The following is a 19,473-nucleotide window of genomic DNA, read 5'->3' on the forward strand; positions in this document are numbered from 1 at the left end:
TGAACTCTCAGCTCAGTGTAAGTCAAATATTCTACTTAAACTATTTGCATAAATCCATACAATAAGCCAAAACCATCCATCCATATATCTTTTAAAATTCAATTTGCCACTCCCGTCTCCACAGACCCCCATTACAATTCATCAGCATATAAAAATTATTCGGCTTTCATCTCTTACCCGGAAGATGGCCTACCTTTTAATTTTTTTCCTTTATCTCCTTTCCCGGAAAATGACCTGCCTTCCCCTTTTTTGACATTATTTACTTGGCCATTAGCATTAGGTGGGCTTGTCACACTAAATTTAAAATAGAGTAACTAACATTTTCCCACCCAAGGTTTAGTGCAAAAACCCTTTTTCACCCTCGATTAGTATTAATAACATTTTTCCACCCAAATTATAACTCTGTCAACAGAATATTCAAAAATATACCATTATCATAATACCCTTTTGAAGTTATTTTTTATTATTATTTATTTTTATGTAAAATTACTCAAATACCCTTATAATTTCTTTAGATAATATAATGATTTTATCAAGAAATGGACACAGTAATAACCGGATTCTCTGTGTTCTGTCTTCGTATTAGTATATGAAAATTGCAAATTCAAAAGTATATCTCAATTCTGTATTAAAATTCTAAAAGAAAGCCAAATAGAATAGTCAATCTTTCAACAATCACAACAGCACATCAATTTAAAAAAAAAAAAAACTAAAATAAGAGACCGAAATCCTGCACTACATTGGCTAAGTTTTGTAATTTGAGGAGGGTTTGCAATCGCACAGTCATGTTTTGAAAACAGGATTTTGCTGAGATATGTATATGTCCACTGCATTGGTTGATATGTACTCAAAGCATGGGAAAATGGGTTGGGCCAACAAAGTATTTGATGAAATGACTAACAAAAGTTTAGTGTCATGGACAGCTCTCATTTCTGGGCATGCGAGGTCTGGCGAAATAGTTCATGCGAAGAAATTTTTTTATGAGATGTCTGAGATTGAGAGAGGAGACTCTGTTGTATAGATGTAAAAATACTCAGTATCAATTCATTCTTAGGATTTGATTTATCTTCCAGTTTTCGCAGAAGTACAACTAAGCAAAAGGATGAAATGAAGAAGAAGATAACCTATGAAAAACTAAGAAACGAAAGCAAAGAAAAAGTAAAATGAAGAGAGTTTGGAAAATATATCACTAGAAGATGAAAACATTAAATTTTTCAAATGAACAACAAGAAAAGCTATGAAAGAAAACAAAGAGAAAGCATGAAACGAAGAGAAAGTTTGGAAAATATGTCCACTATGAGAAGAAAAACATTCAATTTCCCTGACACAATCGTAAATATCTTTGATTATTAAAGATAAATTACGTAATTACCCTTTTACTCCAATTTTTCCGTTGATGTCGTTACAGCATAGGTGGAAAAATGTTATTACTACTAATTAGAGGTGAAAATATGTTTTTTCACCAAACCTTGGGTGGGACAATGTTAGTTATTCATCAAAACAACTAAATTTTAAAATATTAGGTGTCATCGTTACACTAATTTAATATTGTGATCTTTATCTTGTACCATATTTATGCAAAGCAATCTTAAAATTTTAAAACTTTCTCTCAATTTTATTATGGATTAGGTGAGATTCAATTTTAGAACACTAGTAATAAAATAATGATGTTCATATTGGAGTTGGTGCTCTAGAGTTAATTCTCTTTATAATAAGTACATAGTTAAGTTATATTTATAACTCTTTGCGGTATTCTTTATTTATAAATACATATATATGTCAAAATAAATATCCTTAGGATGACTGAACCATGACAAGGGGATCAATCATATCAACTGATTGTGAAACCCTATACTCATATAAGGTGATTGTTTTAGAAACGTCCATTATCCAACTAAGGGTATATGTAATATTGTTAGGACTATTATAGTGTTAAACGATTCCTTTGAAAGATGGTGACAAATGTCACATATCAAAGTTGTTTGAAGATAACTAAATACAATATGTGTGTGCACGTTATGTAGACGTGTCCACTAGACTAACCTACTAAGAAGATTCTATATGAATGATTACCTCAGTGTTTATAAAACATATCCTTTAATGAATGATGATATATGTGATCCTTCAATTTGAAGTTACAAAATCATCTTGCATAAAAGATTGATATGGTTTGACACAAGTCCAACATAATCCTTAAGAAAGGATTACTAAAATAGTGGTGATTGATCATACTGGGAGATATTTGAAGGCTATAGTGGATCAATATAGGATTCATCACTCTTGGATATGAGAGCTGATATCTCCTATAAGCCCATTGATAGACATCAATGATTATTTGAATTTGAAGTTATAGTAGAATTGAGTCATTGTTTAGTCTAATATTGTATATCTAGTTGATACAAACATTAGTCAATTCATATCAAAGACTCCTTAAGGTAGATATTAATTTTATGTTTCAACCTTGAAAAAATATCATATGTTGAAATAATCAAATTGTACAGTAACTATATTGTTGACAATTAAAAATCAACTGCTGACATTTTATATATTGGGTAACTATGATACCTTGTTAGAGATCAATCTTAATTCATGAACGAAAAGTTGTTGGATTGTAGATTTAACATCAATTCATACACTACCAATATGGTAGAGAGCTTATGTGTCATATAAAACAGAGATAGGTCAAGTTTTAGGGGCATTAGGTTGATTGAAATGAATCGAGTCCGATGTATGGATTGTACATTTCGAGTCTTGTAAAATTATTAGACTTGAAATATGAACTTTTGTACTTTGAAGACCAAGATGAAATAACCCAGGATGAGTGGGTAAAAGGGTAATTAAGAAGTGTTGACTTTATTCAAATTAGATAACAATAAGTTGAAAATGGATAATGTCAGGTCACATGCACAACTACATACATGCTTGTGTGTTATCATAGGTTAATCTTATCCATCGATCTTATAACATATCCAAAATTTTGGATAATAATAAATTCAATAGAACATGATAAAAGTCCAAGACTTCATTTTAAAGCTTGGGGTTGTTGACATAAACAAGCATGAAAAATTTATTATGACAACTTTATATTGACAAATACTCTACAGGTGCCAAACATATGAAATTAAAGCATTTTGCTATTAGGAAGGTTTAGAGACAAAATAATCCCTATTCAATATTTGAGTATTTATCTTTTAATTGTTGACTTGTTATCGAGGGTCTATAACTAAAGTTATTTAAGGAACATGCTCTTAGAGATTGGCTTCATTATGTTGATTAGAGATGTTAAATGGGTTAGATTAATTTATGGCTCAATATGAGACACGATTAAAAAACTTAGCCTAAAAGAGCATGATCTACTGTTGTAATAGATCGTGCTAGATTTTTGGGTCTTATGAGTCATGTTGCAAGCTTGACCCAACCTTATCCGACACTGTAACCTTGCTTAGAAAATTTAAAAAAAAATATTTTTTGAATTTTGAGAAGCCAGAATATGTGTTTTCAATTATGTTTAAGATTACGCTTACAATAACTGCCACAACTCAAATTAATTTTACAAAAGTACAGTCATAATTATAAATAATAAAGAAGATACAACAGTGAATTCCGTGTATATATCACCGCACAACACAACCCTAACCCTTAACCTTAAAACGCTTAATAAAAATCCTTCACCCAAATAAGCTAGCATAAAACTAATGAAGAAAATAACATACAGCACACAAACATACTTTAAACATTCTAATCAGAGCCGTAGAGAACATTATTTACGATGGGACGAGCTCTACACATGACCTCCAATGCTTCGGCTTTGGGCATGGTGATACCTTTTCCTTCAGCCATATCAACCATTTCTTCACCAATCCTTTCCCACTCAAAGCACTGAATCAACGACCCCAAAGCCAATCCGACAACCCGCTGGGCCAGGCCTGCTCCAGGACAGGTCCGCCTTCCGAGTCCGAATGGCATTATTAGCTTGTGGGCCTGACTTTCGTCATTTAAAAACCTCTCGGGTTTGAAGTCGTTGGGGTCATTCCACAGAGTGTGGTCTCTATGAATGGCCCATGCATTGACCAATAAAATTGTTTCACGTGGCACATCGTATCCCCCTACAGTGCAGTCATCGGATGGCATGTGAGGAAGCAGAAGTGGAGCTGCTGGATAGAGTCGAAGAGTCTCTGATACAATGCTTTGAACATATGGCACTTTAGATAGATCAGGTTCATCCATCAAACGAGCTTGGCCAATTTGAGTGTCTAATTCTGTTCTTGCTTTCTTCAATATTTCTGGGTGATTCACCAAATTTGACATTGCCCATTCTAATGTAACTGATGATGTATCTGTTCCCGCTAATAGCATTGCCTGTATAGGTAAATTAAATAAATTATTAGTAAAAAGAAAAGGAAATTATATAATTTAAAAGAGAAAAAAAAAGCTTTATCTAGTATTAAAATATATGATTTAGCTAGAAAAACACTTTTGTTTCTCAAATTAAGAACCATGCAAAAATAAAATAAAGTTACAAGATCATGCTGATTATCCAAGTATTTCTCCACAGGCCCTAAGCAAAGCAGTTTATATTTATAGAATAATAATTTATTGTGATAAATTATATATATTTCTTATCCTAAGTCAAAATGTATATATAGATTAAGTGCTAAGAAGATTTAACATGGAAGAAATTAAGAGAAGATCTTTTCACTTTTATATAACATGTAACTCCCTAAAGAGATGTGCATGCAATTGCCTACTAACATTTAAGATAATTTAGATATACAAAATATAATATGTACATTCAACATGGAAGAAGATTTAGTATGAAGGAATAAAAATCTATTGTGATAGATTGTATAAGTTTTTTAAAGCGTAAATAGATAAAGTGTTAAAGAATATTTTGTAAAAAAAAATCTAAGAAAAGATTCGTTTTGATTATATATAATGTATAATTTTCTGGAGAGATGTGCTTGTAATTGCCCCCTAATATTTAAAATAATTTTGATAAATCAAAATAATAGGTACATTGATCATAAATATTAATAAAACTGATAAAATATTAAAATTTAAAAAAAAAAATCTAAGTTCAAATCTCTGTTTTATGGATTTAGACAGACCCAATTACCCAAAAAAATATTAAAAGAAGAAAATAAGTTGAATTTGACTAACCAGAACAAGGCCTTTGATAATTTGATCAGTGTAATACTCTGGCTGTGATTCTTGCAATGTAAGCAGATGATCAATCATAGTATTCATGCTCTCTAAATTACTCTTTTTGCATCTATGTTCATCAATTAAACCTTGCAAAAACCCATCAACGTTTTTACTAATCCTTGAAATTTTCTTCTGAAAATCACCACCATCAATCCAATTCAAGATGGGCAAGAAATCTCCTGGATTCGAGACCCCAGCATATGATACAGCCTCCTTAACAGTCTTCCTAAACCCCCTAGCCTCTTCTTCATCCTCCACTTCATCGCCGTAGTACCGCTTCCCTGCTACCATTCTCATCATAATATTAAAAGTTAACTCTGAAAACATTGTTTTAAGCTGCACCTTTGAAAACCCTTGTAGTGATCCACAAGACAGTTTTTTTAGTAGCTGTCTGATTTCTTCCCTTCTGATGGATAAAAACATGTTAAGACGATGTGATGAGAACACTTCAATGGCAGCTATGCGACGAAGGTTGCGCCAGTGATCACCGTAGGGGGATTGCGGAAGAGTGGTGTAGTTATAGCCAAGGTGCTTGCCGATGAGTAACTTTGGGCGATTGGCTAAAATGATATCGTTTTTCGTAAAACATTCCTCAGCAACTGTTAGGGATGAAACTATTGTCACAGGGCGGGAGCCGAATCGAAGGGACATGATGGGGCCATATTTTTGTGACAGTTTGTGCAGAGAGCGATGCATAGGGTGTTTGATGAGGCGAAGGTGCCCTAGAATGGGTAATGAAGGCGGGCTTGGAGGGAGATTTTTGCGGCTTTTTCTTGAATGAATCAGCAATTTCAAAGCGAGAATGATGAAGAGAAGAGAAAGAGATGAGTAGAGGATGGCTGTGTCTTGCATTTTTAGTAGCCTAGGATTCAGCTTTGCTATGATTTTTTAATAATGTAGGATTTGATGATGAATGATGAGCAGCAAAAATTATTGAAAAGATTTGTGATTTGTGGCGTATTTATAGAGGCCGTGACTGTAATGAATTAGTCCAAGCTAAAATAAAAATGGTGACGATGAAGTTTTAGCTCAACTATGAAGAAGGCGGAGTTTGGATAGAATTTGATCTCTTCTGGCTCAGGTACGCGCACACGTCAGTATCCAAAACATTTTTTTATCCAAACCGAGTTTGATCTGTCCATATTAATTTGAGTCTAACATAAACTCTTGGATTGTAAAATAAATCAAATCGAATTAATATTTTTTTATAGTATATTAAAGCTAATGGTGAATTTCATAATTTTTTATTAAAATTATGAAAATAATACTTTTTTTCATTGATTTTCTTTGTTTCAATAAAGCCACCTTTTTTAGTAATGCCCAAGTCCTCTAAATTCTGATTGAGTTCCAAGCAGTTGATCTTCAATATTTCCCTGCATGAGTTATAATAGGGGAAATGCCTGCTGTTAGAAAGTGAAGTTAATTGTTTAATTATGTAATTGAAATTAATCTCTCTTAGATAAATTTAATTTGGATTATTTATATCATAAAATGATGATTTAATATTCAATACAATAAAACTAAATGGATTTATAATGACTAATTATTTGAGTATGAATATTGACATATGAATGTTGACATGTCATTATATAAAAAAGTAATTTTAAATTTATGATAAAATAATATTTATTATATAATAATATATCATTATTACTACTTATTATTATGAATATTTATACATATATTCCAACTTCAAATCCTAATAATATTGAATGGTAAGTTTTGGTAGACGAAATTTAATCATTTTGAAACAAAATTAAAATTGTTTATAAAATTTAATGTTAAGCTTTGATGGACGAAATTAACATTTCATCCCTTAAAATGATAATTCTAAGACAATACTAAAATTGTTTCTAAATTTGAGTGTTAAGCTTTAGTGAAAGAAATTAATTTTGTACTATAAACTAACCATACAAGGATGAAACTAAAATTATCTCTAAATATTTTATCGTTGAAATTGAATCTTAAGTTTTGATAGGTGAACTTAACATTTCATCTTCTAAAATGATTATTTGGAGACAATACTAAAATCATTCATAAAATTGAGTGTTAAGTTTTAGTAGAGGAAATATCAACTTTAATTTCGTTCCCTACAATAACCAATTTTCAAAAAAATTAAATTTATCTTTAAATATTTCGTTCTAAAAATTGAATGATAATTTTAATAGATGAAATTAAATTTTATCCCTTAAATTATCGTTTTAGGATGAAACGAAAATTGTCCATAAAATTATGTATTAAGCTTCCATTAACAAAAATAAAATTTTATCCACAAAAATGATTATATTGAGACAAAAATAAAATTATTTCTAAATAGCAAATATATCATCTCTTGTTAATATCATTCGACAATAAAATTAAAACTCTCTCTAAATGTTTCGCTTCTAAATTAATAAATAATTAATGTAGTGTTTACTGGTTTCCTACTTTTGCCATGGAGAAGATACAAATAAAATTAAAATTATCTCTGAATGTTTCACTCATAAATTAATAAATAATTAATGTAGTGTTTACTGGTTTCCTTCTTTTGCCACGAAGAAGACACAAAAACTAGATTTATAGTCAAAACGGCCAAGGGTCAATTTAAAGTATGTATATATAAATATGAAAATAATAAAATTGTATACATAACTTTTATATATAAATAGTGATATATCATAATATAATTTGATATTAATTTATTTTTAATTTTTAATTATTTAATTATATAATATTATATTATTATTTATATATAAAAAATGTACAATTAACACTACTGGTATTAAAATCATATAATTCTTCAGCAAGAGCAAAAACGTGAAGATAAAATCGTATTCGATTTTGCACTATGCGGATTTTTTCTCTAAAGGTAATGAGGTTACGTCAGTGAATGCGCAAATAGACTTAAGACATGCAAAAATAACAATAGAAATCAATGATGGGTCACAAATTTTACTTTTCTGCCTAAGCATTCTCATCATCTCTTGCGTATGTGAAAAAAAAAACAATATCGTTGTTGTAGCTTTCGTCGGGTGGCAAGTCCATGATTAAGACAAAATCAATAATATATTACACCTGTAAAGAAACCAAAAAGCAAAGAGATTATAGGATTTTTTACGTGAGTCAACCGATAAATCTAAGAGTTTATATCGATTAAAATGTTATTATTTGAGTATTAAGAAAAATAATAGTATTATAATATTAAAAATCATAAATATTTATATAATGTTAACTAACTTTAATATTAGTAAAATATTAAAACTTTTAAAGTGAAGTTTTATATTTAAATTTTTATTACGTTTATTAAATTTTGACTTATTTAATATAATTATTATAAGTACGGTCACTACGTCTAAATTTAACTATCTAATAAATATAGACAGGATCTTCGATTACCTAAAAAAGTTAAAATTAAATGTATAACTGAATAAGTAAAATATGATATCATACAACAAATATTAACGGATTCAGTTACCGAATAGGGTTAAAAAAAGTTAAAATTGTATATGTAATTGAATAAGTAAAATTACATTCTGGAGGCTGTGATTTGTGATTTGTGGTGTATTTATGGAGGCTGTGACTGTAATGAATTAGTCCAAGCTAAAATAAAAGTAGCGACAATGGAGTTTTACCTGAAATATGAAGAAGGCGGAGTTTAGATAGATTTTGATCTCTTCTGGTACCGGTACGCGTAGTATCCCAAAACAATTATTTTAGTTATAAACTGGACGAGCCTACAACAATTAAAAAAAAAAAAAAAAGGTGATTTTAGGCCAAAAGGCTTCCTCCACCGAAGGTTTGATGTAATCTCAAATCTTACCCTCCAACTTTAAAAAACTTTCTATTCATGAGTCAATTTTTGTTAGAAATCTTAATTAGAATTATGGTAAAACTGATATTTAATAAAAAAATAATAAAATTAAAGTTTTATCATATTTTCCTCAAAGTTAAAAACTATCATTTCCTCCACCTAAAATTTGAAAAATAAGCATTTCCCCCCTAGAATGTATAGTTTTGTTTTGTTATTGCTCCTTCGGTGATCATAGTTGGTCAACCTCCATACCGATGCTCCTCCCTCCTTAGATGATGACGAAACAGATCTGTCATCTTTCCGCCAACAAATCATCCGTCTACCTCCAGTTGATTGACGATTCATAATTGTTTAGGAAGAGGAGGAGTGCCAATATAGAGGTTGTTAGACTCTGGTCACTGGAGGAGCAGTAGCAACAGTAAGGCAAAACTATAAACCTTAGGAGGAAAATACTTATTGTTCAAACCTTATATGAGAGAAAATGAGAGATTTTTAAACCTAAAGGAGGAATGTGATAAAATTTTAATTTTTAAAATTTTTTTATTAAATAATAGTTTTATCCCTAATCATAACTAAAATTTTTAATATAAATTAGCTCATAGGTGGGTGTTCAAATTTTTGAAAGTTGTTAAATGGGGCTTGAAATTACATCAAACCTTGGGTCGAAACAATCTTTTGGCCTTCATTAAGACCGAACATCAATGGTGGCTCTGAACAAAATCAATCAGTATTGTGCATTAAAGCTAATAGTGACATGTCTTTAAACTGCTCAAAATAATTTATAAAATTACAAAAATAATATTTTGACGATCAAATATTTACCATTTCTCAATTTTTTTTTTTTTTTTGCTAAAGCGCCTTTCTTATAGTGATACTCAGGTCCTTTAATATATTCTGATTGAGTTTCAAGCACTTGATCTTAAATATTACCTTGTATGAGTTATAATGGGAGAAATGCATGGTGTTAGAAAGTGAAGTTTATTTTTCTAATTATGTAATTGAAATTCTCCCTTTGAGATAAAGTTAATTTGGGTTGTTTATATCTTAATATGATAAATTAAAAATTCAAAACAATAAAATTATGAAGACTTATAATGACTATTGATTTGGGTTTTATTGATGATATGTTATTGTGTGATTAAATGATTTTAAATTAACGATAAAGTAACACTCAATTATGTAATGATATATCATAATTGATATTTATTATAAATGTCTATACATACATTCCAACTTAAAATTCCAAATAATATTGAGTGGTAAGTTTTGGTGGATGAAATTCAAATTTCATCCCCTAAAATGATTATTTTAGGATGGAAATAAAATTGTCTATAAAATTGAATGTTAAACTTTGTTGCACAAATTTAACATTTTGTTCCCTAAAATGATCATTTTGGGATGAAACTAAAATCATTTCTAAATTTAAGTGCTAAGCTTTGGTGAAAGAAATTAATCTAATCCTCTAAACTAATCATTCAAGGATGAAATTAAAATCATATTTAAATATTTCATTGTTGAAATTGAATGCTAAGTTTTAGTAGATGAATTTAACATTTTGTCCCCTAAAATAATCATTTTGAGATGATATTAAAATCGTCCATAAAATTGATTGCTTAGCTTCAGTGAATGAAATTTCAATTTCAATTTCATTCCCTAAAATGATCGATTTGGGACAAAACTAAATTTGTCTTTAAATATTTCATTCCAAAAATTGAATGATAAATTTAGTGGACGAAATTCAATTTCGTCTTCTAAAATAATTATTTGAAGGTAAAATAAAAATTGTTCTAAAATTGTGTGATAAATTTGGATGGACGATATTAAAATTTTATCCGCAAAAATGATTATTTTGAGATGCGAATAAAAAGCTAAACTTTAGTAGATGAAATTAATATTTCATCTCTCGAAAATATTACTCTAAAAGGAAACTAAAATTATCCATAAATATTTATCCCTAAATTAAATAATTATTGCAGTGTTTACTGATTTCTTAATTTTGCCACTAAGAAGATACAAAAACTAGGTGTATGTATATATAAATATCAAGAAAATATTAAAATCATGTAACTCTTCAACAAAAGCAAAAACGTGAAGATAAAGTTGTGCTTGATCTTGTGCATCAGCTAACGTATTCTCTCAAGGTGATGGTGTTACGTCAGTGAGTGCGCAAATAGATTTAGACAAACTAAAATAATAACAGAAATCATCATCTCATGCGTATCTAAGGAGAAAGACAATGACGTTGTTGTAGTTTTTGTCGGGTGGCAAGTCGATGCACACGTGATTAAGACAAAATCAATATATTAGACCGGTATTTATAACACAGCGAAAAAAATTATATAGATCAGTTGTATTCAGTAATGCAAAGTGGCCGCTTTCAGAAAACTTATACTCCATGAAAACAACTGAACATCATTTATTTGGTGGTTTTTGTTATAGTTTCATCATGCATGAATTACATGACATCAACTCAAGAATACGCTCTTAATATAGATGTGCGTAACTTTATGATTATTATCATTGTTATATGACCCTGATATAACAAGGGAATAATTACACTTTAACTATGATTATTGAAATTATGGAACGTAATCTCACGATAATAGAAAATTGCTTTGTAATGTTTAAGAGATTGCAACAATTGTTGATAACTCATGTTTTCTCTTTAATATTTTTTTGATGAGATCAAGCTCTATCCAAAGAAAGACATTTATATAATGTAATGAAGAGGCAAAGAAAGGCAACAAACCATTCTCAAATTCCCAAGAAGACAAATTATTTCGCTCTAGTTTATCCGGGATTCCACCCATGCATGCTTTATGTGCATATAATGAATTCATATGATTGTCATAATCAATGATATAACTCATTTGATGACTAATATGTTCATAATCACTATAAAAAGAAACAAAAGAAACGATTGTCTCGAGTTTTAACCTTGTTGATTTTTATGCTCATTTTTTATCACAAACGATCAATTGATATCGTACTTGTTTTTCTTAACACTATGATAGCAACGGTATTGGGTCTCTCCCACCCCAAATCCTAACTTAAGCAGTGGAACTTTTCCTTCACTTATATATCCATGTCCAACCTAAATTTTTAACCAACGTGGAATTCTCAACAAAGAATAATAACAAAGCTTAAAACAGTATTAAAGAGCAACCAATATCATTTCATGGCGTACTAAACCAAATAGTAGCTTCAGTATAATAGCAGTTAACATCTAAAACATAAATAATTAGTATTTGGCTAACATAATCCAAATCCTGGCAAGAAAATCCAGAGAACACTAAAATGACAATCAAGGGAATATGTGTCCACACACCGAGTTGGCAGCCTATCATCAGCTTGCGCGCCTGAGATAAAGCCAGCCTGAGAGCACACTGAATAACATAAAAAAAGGCACTTCAGCATTCTAGAATGGAGAATTATAGAGCACAAAAAACTCTAACTGATAGCAAAATTGGTGAAACATAAAAACTTTTAGGGAGACGGTCTGAGTTTGAACCTCTGTTATGATTTGTGAAACTTTGATTTGTTCGGTATAGTATTTGTAGGTCTAGTCACTCTACCATCACCTTTTCTAAAGAAGATTTCAACCTTCAAGTTTCCGTAGTACAACATGTTGGTAATAAAAATCCAGTAAACTGTAAAATACAATGAATATTTCCATCTATAATAATAACAATAACAACATAGCCTTATATTATCTCTACAATTCAACGGACATCTTACAAAAAGTTTAGGATGTAAGGCATCAAAAAATAAATCTTCTATAATTATAGATAAAAGAGTTTTTTGAATATGAGAAGTCGTTGAAAAAAGAGTTGAAAGAAGATTTATCAAGCTAAAATATAAACAAAAGAAATAAATTAAATTAAACATGTGAGTCCACTCACCATGTAGAAGAAATAACAAAGTGGCCACCTTTTTTTGAAGGCATAACTATCAGAAAGATGTTTACTAGTTGCTTGTATGTGTTAAGAACATAAAAACTAAACAGAACAAGGCTTGAGAAAAATATATATATTATTTATATATTATTCATGAATTTTTTGACATTTTGTTTAATACAACTTACCTTTCGGTCATCATCCATAGTGAATAGAAACCCATCCTTCGTGAATAGGAGACCATCTATCCCCATGTTTTTCGCTGAAATAACTCAGCAAGTTACGATGTGCTCGCCAAGAACCTAGATAACACGCCAAACAATTATCAGCATACCAATGTCCAGTTTTCAATCGTTTGTCTCTGTCCATTCTTCCTTCCCTTCTCAAATCATCATCATCATCTTTAGCATACAACAAAGTCACTCCACATTTTTTCACCCAGCATACAGTAGGGTTATCCATAGTTTCAACAGAGAACTCAATAACACCCTGGCTATTCAAATTGAATGTCTGCAATTCCCAGGAGAATATACAATTAGCATAACCCACGAATACATGATCTAATTGAATAACCTCTGCCTTCATCTCTTTTGATTCAAAAAGCGTGCCCACGAAACTGATCTCTCCATTAACAATAAAAGAAAACCTGACTCGGGAAATTCTAAGTTGTTGATATTCTTGTGATGGTACAACAACACATAAAACAAAACCAATTAAGTTATCATTCAGCCAACCTGTTGGAAGCTCTATGAAAGTATCATTACTTTTACAGCCAAACCAGTTTGGAATTTCGCTTCCAGGGTAACATACACAAGCTTGTGGAATGGGATTAGTGCATACCTGTACAACACTTGTTTGAGTTTTTCTATTGTTTTAACACACACACACATATATATATACACATTTGAATAATATGCATTAAAAATGTTTACAAATTAAAGTTCCTGATTTAAAATAAGACTATCTAGTATTTCATTATAACAAATAAAAAAATTTTATATATTAATTTGTTAACAATAGTATGTTCAATCATGACCTATCTTTATTCCAACGGTAGTCAACTCTAATTCTGATGAACTTGGGCATTCTTATTCTAAGAAAGAAGGGTGGTTTGATAATCAGAGTACTAATTTGTTAGTCTCTAATCCTCCCAATTCAATACGACCTACCAAATATAGCTAAAATCCTAAAATTTGGCAAGACACTACAAAGGTAGGGCTATTTGATAAGTTTATAAAAATTAAAATTTTAATCCCCATGTCTTTTACTATTAAAATGAAATATGTATACTGATGTTTAAATTTTTAGTCTTTTGAATGGGAGGATAGAAGTTATAAATCTTGAAGATTTAAGTTTAATAGAAAAAGAATTGACATGGGAAAACAGAGAAACTAAGAGATAGACTTACCTTTGAGCGACGCCACTCATCTGCTTTTCTCTCAATAATCAAAAGAAGGTCTGTCAGATCTAATTGGAGTTTGGAACAATTGACGAAGCCAATTTCCTCTGTATAATACCGAAAACTTAGGAATGAAGCCAGTAGACTTGATATTGATTCAAGAGACGTGCAATTATTTGCTTGTAAATACAGCAAATTGATAGGAAGCTCTGGTAAGGATTTAAGTCTTTGGCAATTGTTTAAATAAAGCCCTCGCAACTTAGAGAGGTCTTTGATGCTCACTGGTAGGCTCTCAAAATTGTTTTGGTTAAGATACAAATATTCCAATGAGAGAAATTGACCAATATTGTTGGTTAACACTTTGATGCAACAATCAACCAGGTTTAGACTTTCCATTTTTTGGAGGACCAGTAAATCAGTGAGTGAGATACTCGATCGCATTTGCACCTTACATCTTGCCAAAGATAATGCCTTAAGGTTGACCAAACCTTTTATAAACACTGGTATTTCTGCTAAAGCAATGTCATCCATTTCAAGTTTCTCCAAAGCTCTTAAATTTTCCATGTCATTTGGCAATCTGTCAAGTTTGGTACAACCTGAGAGATAAAGATGTTTAAGAGATTTCAACTCACGAATGCTCTCAGGTAACCTCTTAAGTCTTGAACATTTTCTAAGACTCAATACTTTTAGTCTAAATAGATGCTCTATTGATAGCAATTCTTCTATTGCAGTTCCATTTAGATATAGTTGTTCAACTGTACAAGGAAGATATGAAACTGTTTTGAGATTTGAGCAATCGGAGAGATTAACCTCTCGTAGAGATTTCCAATGAACACTGATGGAAGATTTTCAAAGCCTTTGCAACCTAGATTCAAGATAACAAGTTTATGGAGATAATAGATAGATGAGAAACTCTCAAGTTTTGTACAACCTTGCAGAATCAAGCTCTCCAAATTTGGGATAAGTGAAAAATTTGGCATTCTACGTAGATGCTTAGCATTACTGAGGTCAATATATTTCAAATTAACAAGTTTCTGTGAAAAAAAAAAAGAATTAAAACAACAAAAATAACATACATATTGAAGTGAAAAAGAGCAATAGATATATGAGTTAACATATACCTGGTTACCGGTCCACAGTTTTTCAACTTTGCTATTAGGCATGAAAAGCGCAACAAGGTTCTTTTAGATTAAAATTTGGTGGGAATGATTTGGCAAAATATCCATGCCAACAAAGGTACCTTAGCTGAAATCGTATTTAAGGACCTCAAAACCATGCACCTTCTTTGCATCATTGGAGCTATTATTTTTCAAGAATCTTAAGTTAAGGCGCAATACAGAGGAGTTAGATTTAGTCACCTTCTCTTCAGGCTCGAACCCATAAAATTCCAAGAATCTTAGGTTTCGCATGTTGTTGAAAGTTTTGGGATTTAAATGCAACTCTACTACTTCAGACATATCCAAGCGTATGCTTCGAATTGTTGTACTTCCTGGTAGTCACAAGCATATTGAAGAAAAGTCAGTTTGAAATTGTTTAATAGTTTTTTTTTTTAAATATGTAGATATAAGAAATGTATCATTAATACCCAATATCAATTAAATTAATTCCTAATGATAACTACAAATGAATATTCTGCAAGCTAATATTTTATAATATCTCATGTATAAAGTAGAAATAACAAATTATAATTCTGACTTTGACTCTTACCGTATTACCCTTCAATATTGAAAAAATATCCTCATGATCCCACAACCGACTACGTTTGCCAGGATCATTTGATTCTTGTCGAACAATTTCTTTACCCATGTCTTGAAGTAACTCATGCATTGTTATGGTGTCAAATGACGTAGTTATGAGAGATTTTTCAATGAGAACATTTATATAAATATGAGAGTCCAAGTTATTAGCATTCAAGATTGCTTCTAGAAGATCTCTTTTATACCCTTTAAAGAAACATGCAATATCCAAAAATACATCCTTCTCTTTATCATGTAATCCATCATAACTTACTTTTAACACCTTTTGAATACTTCCATGAGTATGAGTTTTTAAGTTTGCTAGTGCACTTTCCATTCTTTCTTTGTCCCTATCGAATAGATAGGAACCTAAAACTTTGAGAGCCAATGGAACACCTTTAGCATGTTCTACTACACTTGATGCTAACCCAATATAATGTTCTATTGGATTGTTTTCTTTAAAGGCATATATGGAAAAAAGTTGCAAAGCCTCATCAAAACATAAGCCTTTCATCTCGTGTATGTGATGCACTCCACAATTTGCTAGCACTTGTTTATCCCTTGTTGTTATGATTATTCGGCTTTCTAAATCCAAGTAGTCAGAAACTTCCATTAAAAAATCTATTTGTTTTAAATCTGCAATCACATCATCAAACACAGTGAGAACTTTCTTGCGGCTAAGCCTTTCTCTCGGGAAGATGAATCCAATATTGGGATGTATATCCCCTAAAAGTGCATGACTGAGCTTTTGGCGCATGCCATTTAGTCCCCCACTTTCTCTGATTCTTCTCTAATATTTTCATTGAAGTAAGAATCTTCAAACTGTCTAGAGATTTTGTTAAATATAGCTTTCGCAAGAGTAGTCTTACCTATGCCTCCAATGCCCCAAATGCCTACCTTGCGTACACCCTCTGTACATAATAAATTTTCAATTTTCTTGATCGATGAATCTAGTCCAACTAGGTTCTTAGTGTAAAATACAGAGGAGTCATAGTCTAATCTTTTCAAGATATCATCGACAATACTTATTACAAGTGATGCTTCATTCCTACAAAGTAAAAATAAATAAATGAATAAAATGACACTGCAGAGATATTGTCTTAAATTTTTGTTTGACAATACTAGTTTACTAGAATTGTATAGGACTTTTACCTATAATCGATTGTAGATTTAGTTATCTCAAAAATAAAGAGAGACCAATATAATAACTATTCTCTTAAATTTGAAGAACAAAAAAGAGAGACAATTGAAAGTAGGATTACTAGTTACTACATATTTGACATTGATAAATAAATTTACAATTACCTATAGTTCTTTGAATCAAAACCAGATAGGTTGGCCGCATCCCTTAAAGCAGTCCTCCATCTTTGCAACATCTCTGAATCATCCATAAAACGCTCTTCAAGCTTAGCAAATGCATCCCTAACATCCCCAGTTTGATTCCTGACATCAGATGGATCTACCTCATAGAAGACCGGTAGTACGATCTGATTATACTTCTTGTAACATTTAACTATCGTTTCAAGTTCTATGAGACACCATCTGGACGAAGCATACCCTTTAGAGAAAATGATAACTGAGATCTTTGAATGTTTAATTGTCTTCAAAAGAGATGGAGAAATTTCTTCTGCTCTGACAAGATTATCATCAATGAAGGTTTTAAGTTTTTTCCGAGATAAGGCTTCATATAGATGGCTGGTAATCTTTTTCCGGGTGTCCTCACCATAGAAACTAAGGAATACCTCATTCTCTAGTCTAGGAGTAATTGATGAAGAAGAAGAAGAAGAAGCCATTAGATGAGACGCACTTATATGAGTAACCGATGAAGAAGAAGACGAAGCCATTAGATGAGAGGCCCTTCGCATTAACAAAGAGGGCTAAACTAAATATCACATAATTGAGTAATTGACTATATATTCCACCATGACTGAGTCTGTGCATTGATTGCCGCTTTCTTTTTTTTTTTTTTTTTTACAAGCAAGTTCCTTTTCCTTCTGTTATTTTAATGTTATTTTATAAACTCTCAGTGATAATTAGTAAGGGTTCGGTGAGAGTAAATCAAAGATTCTACTTAAACCATTTACATAAATCCATACAATAAGCCAAAACCATCCATTTATTCCGCTTTTCCCGGAAGTTGGCCTACCTTCCCCCTTTTTGACCTGCCTTTTATTTTTTTTCCCGGAAATTACCCTGCCCCCTTTTTGACCTACTTTCCCCCTTTTTCCCAGAAGTTGCCTACCTTTTAATTTTTTTTCCTTTCATCTCTTTTCCCGGAAATTACCTGCCCTCTCCCTTTTTGACATTATTTTCTTGGCCATAGATTGGGTGTGTGCTTGTCGCACAAATTAAAATACTTTGAGCTTTATCATTAACTTTATTTATAACCAAAAAAGGGCCCAAAATTATTAAATCTCTCTATCATAAGTGGGTTAGTTGAGACTAAATTTAAAAACATCAGGTGTCATTGTTATACTAATTTAACAATAAAACTATATACACAAAAATATATACAATTTTGTGCACAACCAATGATAAGTTACTAAATGATTGAGTATTGTTTTTTCTCCCATTTTTAACTATTTATTCATATGGCGACATGTCATCGATTATGCACAAAGTTTGTGCATATAGCATTATTGATCTTTATCACCTACTATACTTCTACTCAAAAACCTTAAAATTTTAAAAAATTTCTCTCAATCATAGTATGGATCAGGTGAGAGTAAAATTTAAAACTCCAGAAAAAAATAATGATGTTTATGTTAAAGATGATGCTCCAAAGCCAATCTTGTTTACGATACAAGATCACGATTAAGTCGTATTTGTAACTTCTTGTGTCACTCTTTATTTGCAAGGTATATGTATGTCAAGATAACCATAACAAGGGGATTAGTGCAGATCAACTAATCGTGAGAACTTTATGCTCACATGAGGTGATTGTTCTAAAAACATACATAGTCCTAATATAAGCACTAGTAATATTGTGAGAACTTTATGCTCATATGAGGTGATTGTTTTAAAAATGTCCATAGTCTTAATATAGGCACTAGTAATACTGTTAGAAGTATCATAATGTTAAACAATCTCACTGAAAGGTGATGACAAATAATATAGGCACCAGTAATATTGTTAGAAGTATCATATGTTAAACAATCTCACTAAAAGGTGATGACAAATCTCACGTGTCAAATTATTCAAACACAGTTACATTATGTAGACATGTTCATCAGACTAACCCACCAAAAAAATTACGTATAGATGGTTAACCCCACTATGTATAGAACATTTCTCTAGCAAATGGTGGTAGATGTGAACTTTTGACTTGAGGTTACCAAATGTGTTCTTCAAAGGATTGATATGGTTTGACACACCATCCAACATAGTCTTTGAGAAAGGATTACCGAAACAGTAATGATTGTCTATATTAAGAAATGTACAAAAGTT

At 31.0% G+C, this 19,473-nt stretch overlaps 3 protein-coding genes across 7 annotated transcripts; all 3 read right to left on the reverse strand.

The window, feature by feature from the left end:
- Positions 1 to 3,589: 3,589 nt before the first annotated feature.
- On the reverse strand, positions 3,590 to 6,177 carry LOC123198618 (cytochrome P450 81Q32-like). Its single transcript, XM_044613337.1, has 2 exons — positions 5,161 to 6,177; positions 3,590 to 4,359 (listed from the first exon to the last, which is right to left on the reverse strand). The coding sequence occupies exons 1-2, from the start codon at positions 6,055 to 6,057 to the stop codon at positions 3,739 to 3,741; spliced, it is 1,518 nt and encodes a 505-aa protein (XP_044469272.1). The 5' UTR covers positions 6,058 to 6,177; the 3' UTR covers positions 3,590 to 3,738.
- Positions 6,178 to 12,146: 5,969 nt separating this feature from the next.
- Positions 12,147 to 15,469, reverse strand: LOC123198620 (disease resistance protein RPP2B-like). Of its 5 annotated transcripts, XM_044613343.1 has the most exons (6): positions 15,412 to 15,469; positions 15,222 to 15,324; positions 14,300 to 14,886; positions 13,080 to 13,731; positions 12,507 to 12,581; positions 12,147 to 12,381 (listed from the first exon to the last, which is right to left on the reverse strand). In XM_044613343.1, the coding sequence occupies exons 1-4, from the start codon at positions 15,451 to 15,453 to the stop codon at positions 13,090 to 13,092; spliced, it is 1,374 nt and encodes a 457-aa protein (XP_044469278.1). In that variant the 5' UTR covers positions 15,454 to 15,469; the 3' UTR covers positions 12,147 to 12,381; positions 12,507 to 12,581; positions 13,080 to 13,089. The 5 variants fall into 5 exon arrangements, with proteins under 5 accessions (XP_044469278.1, XP_044469274.1, XP_044469276.1 ...); XM_044613339.1 differs by having other exon boundaries at positions 15,222 to 15,468; XM_044613341.1 differs by lacking the exon at positions 12,507 to 12,581 and having other exon boundaries at positions 15,222 to 15,468.
- Positions 15,470 to 15,531: 62 nt separating this feature from the next.
- On the reverse strand, positions 15,532 to 17,971 carry LOC123199588 (disease resistance protein RUN1-like). Its single transcript, XM_044614619.1, has 4 exons — positions 17,332 to 17,971; positions 16,838 to 17,074; positions 16,006 to 16,805; positions 15,532 to 15,779 (listed from the first exon to the last, which is right to left on the reverse strand). Exons 1-4 carry the CDS (start codon positions 17,889 to 17,891, stop codon positions 15,532 to 15,534), a joined length of 1,845 nt encoding a protein of 614 aa, XP_044470554.1. The 5' UTR covers positions 17,892 to 17,971.
- Between the last annotated feature and the right edge of the window lie 1,502 nt (positions 17,972 to 19,473).

The sequence above is a fragment of the Mangifera indica genome, chromosome 16 (assembly GCF_011075055.1).
Source record: "Mangifera indica cultivar Alphonso chromosome 16, CATAS_Mindica_2.1, whole genome shotgun sequence".
NCBI lineage: Eukaryota > Viridiplantae > Streptophyta > Magnoliopsida > Sapindales > Anacardiaceae > Mangifera > Mangifera indica.

Coding starts and splice junctions, on each gene's coding strand:
- LOC123198618 (XM_044613337.1), bottom strand. CDS start 6,057: ATGCAAGACACAGCCATCCTCTACTCATCTCTTTCTCTTCTCTTCATC. Junction 4,360..5,160: donor TTATCAAAGGCCTTGTTCTG/GTTAGTCAAATT, acceptor TTACCTATACAG/GCAATGCTATTAGCGGGAAC.
- LOC123198620 (XM_044613341.1), bottom strand. CDS start 15,453: ATGCCTAATAGCAAAGTTGAAAAACTGTGGACCGGTAACCAGGTATAT. Junction 14,887..15,221: donor GGAGAGCTTGATTCTGCAAG/GTTGTACAAAAC, acceptor TTTATCTCTCAG/GTTGTACCAAACTTGACAGA. Junction 13,732..14,299: donor ATGAGTGGCGTCGCTCAAAG/GTAAGTCTATCT, acceptor AGTGTTGTACAG/GTATGCACTAATCCCATTCC.
- LOC123199588 (XM_044614619.1), bottom strand. CDS start 17,891: ATGCGAAGGGCCTCTCATCTAATGGCTTCGTCTTCTTCTTCATCGGTT. Junction 16,806..16,837: donor TCTAGACAGTTTGAAGATTC/TTACTTCAATGA, acceptor GAGAAGAATCAG/AGAAAGTGGGGGACTAAATG. Junction 15,780..16,005: donor TATTTTTTCAATATTGAAGG/GTAATACGGTAA, acceptor TGTGACTACCAG/GAAGTACAACAATTCGAAGC.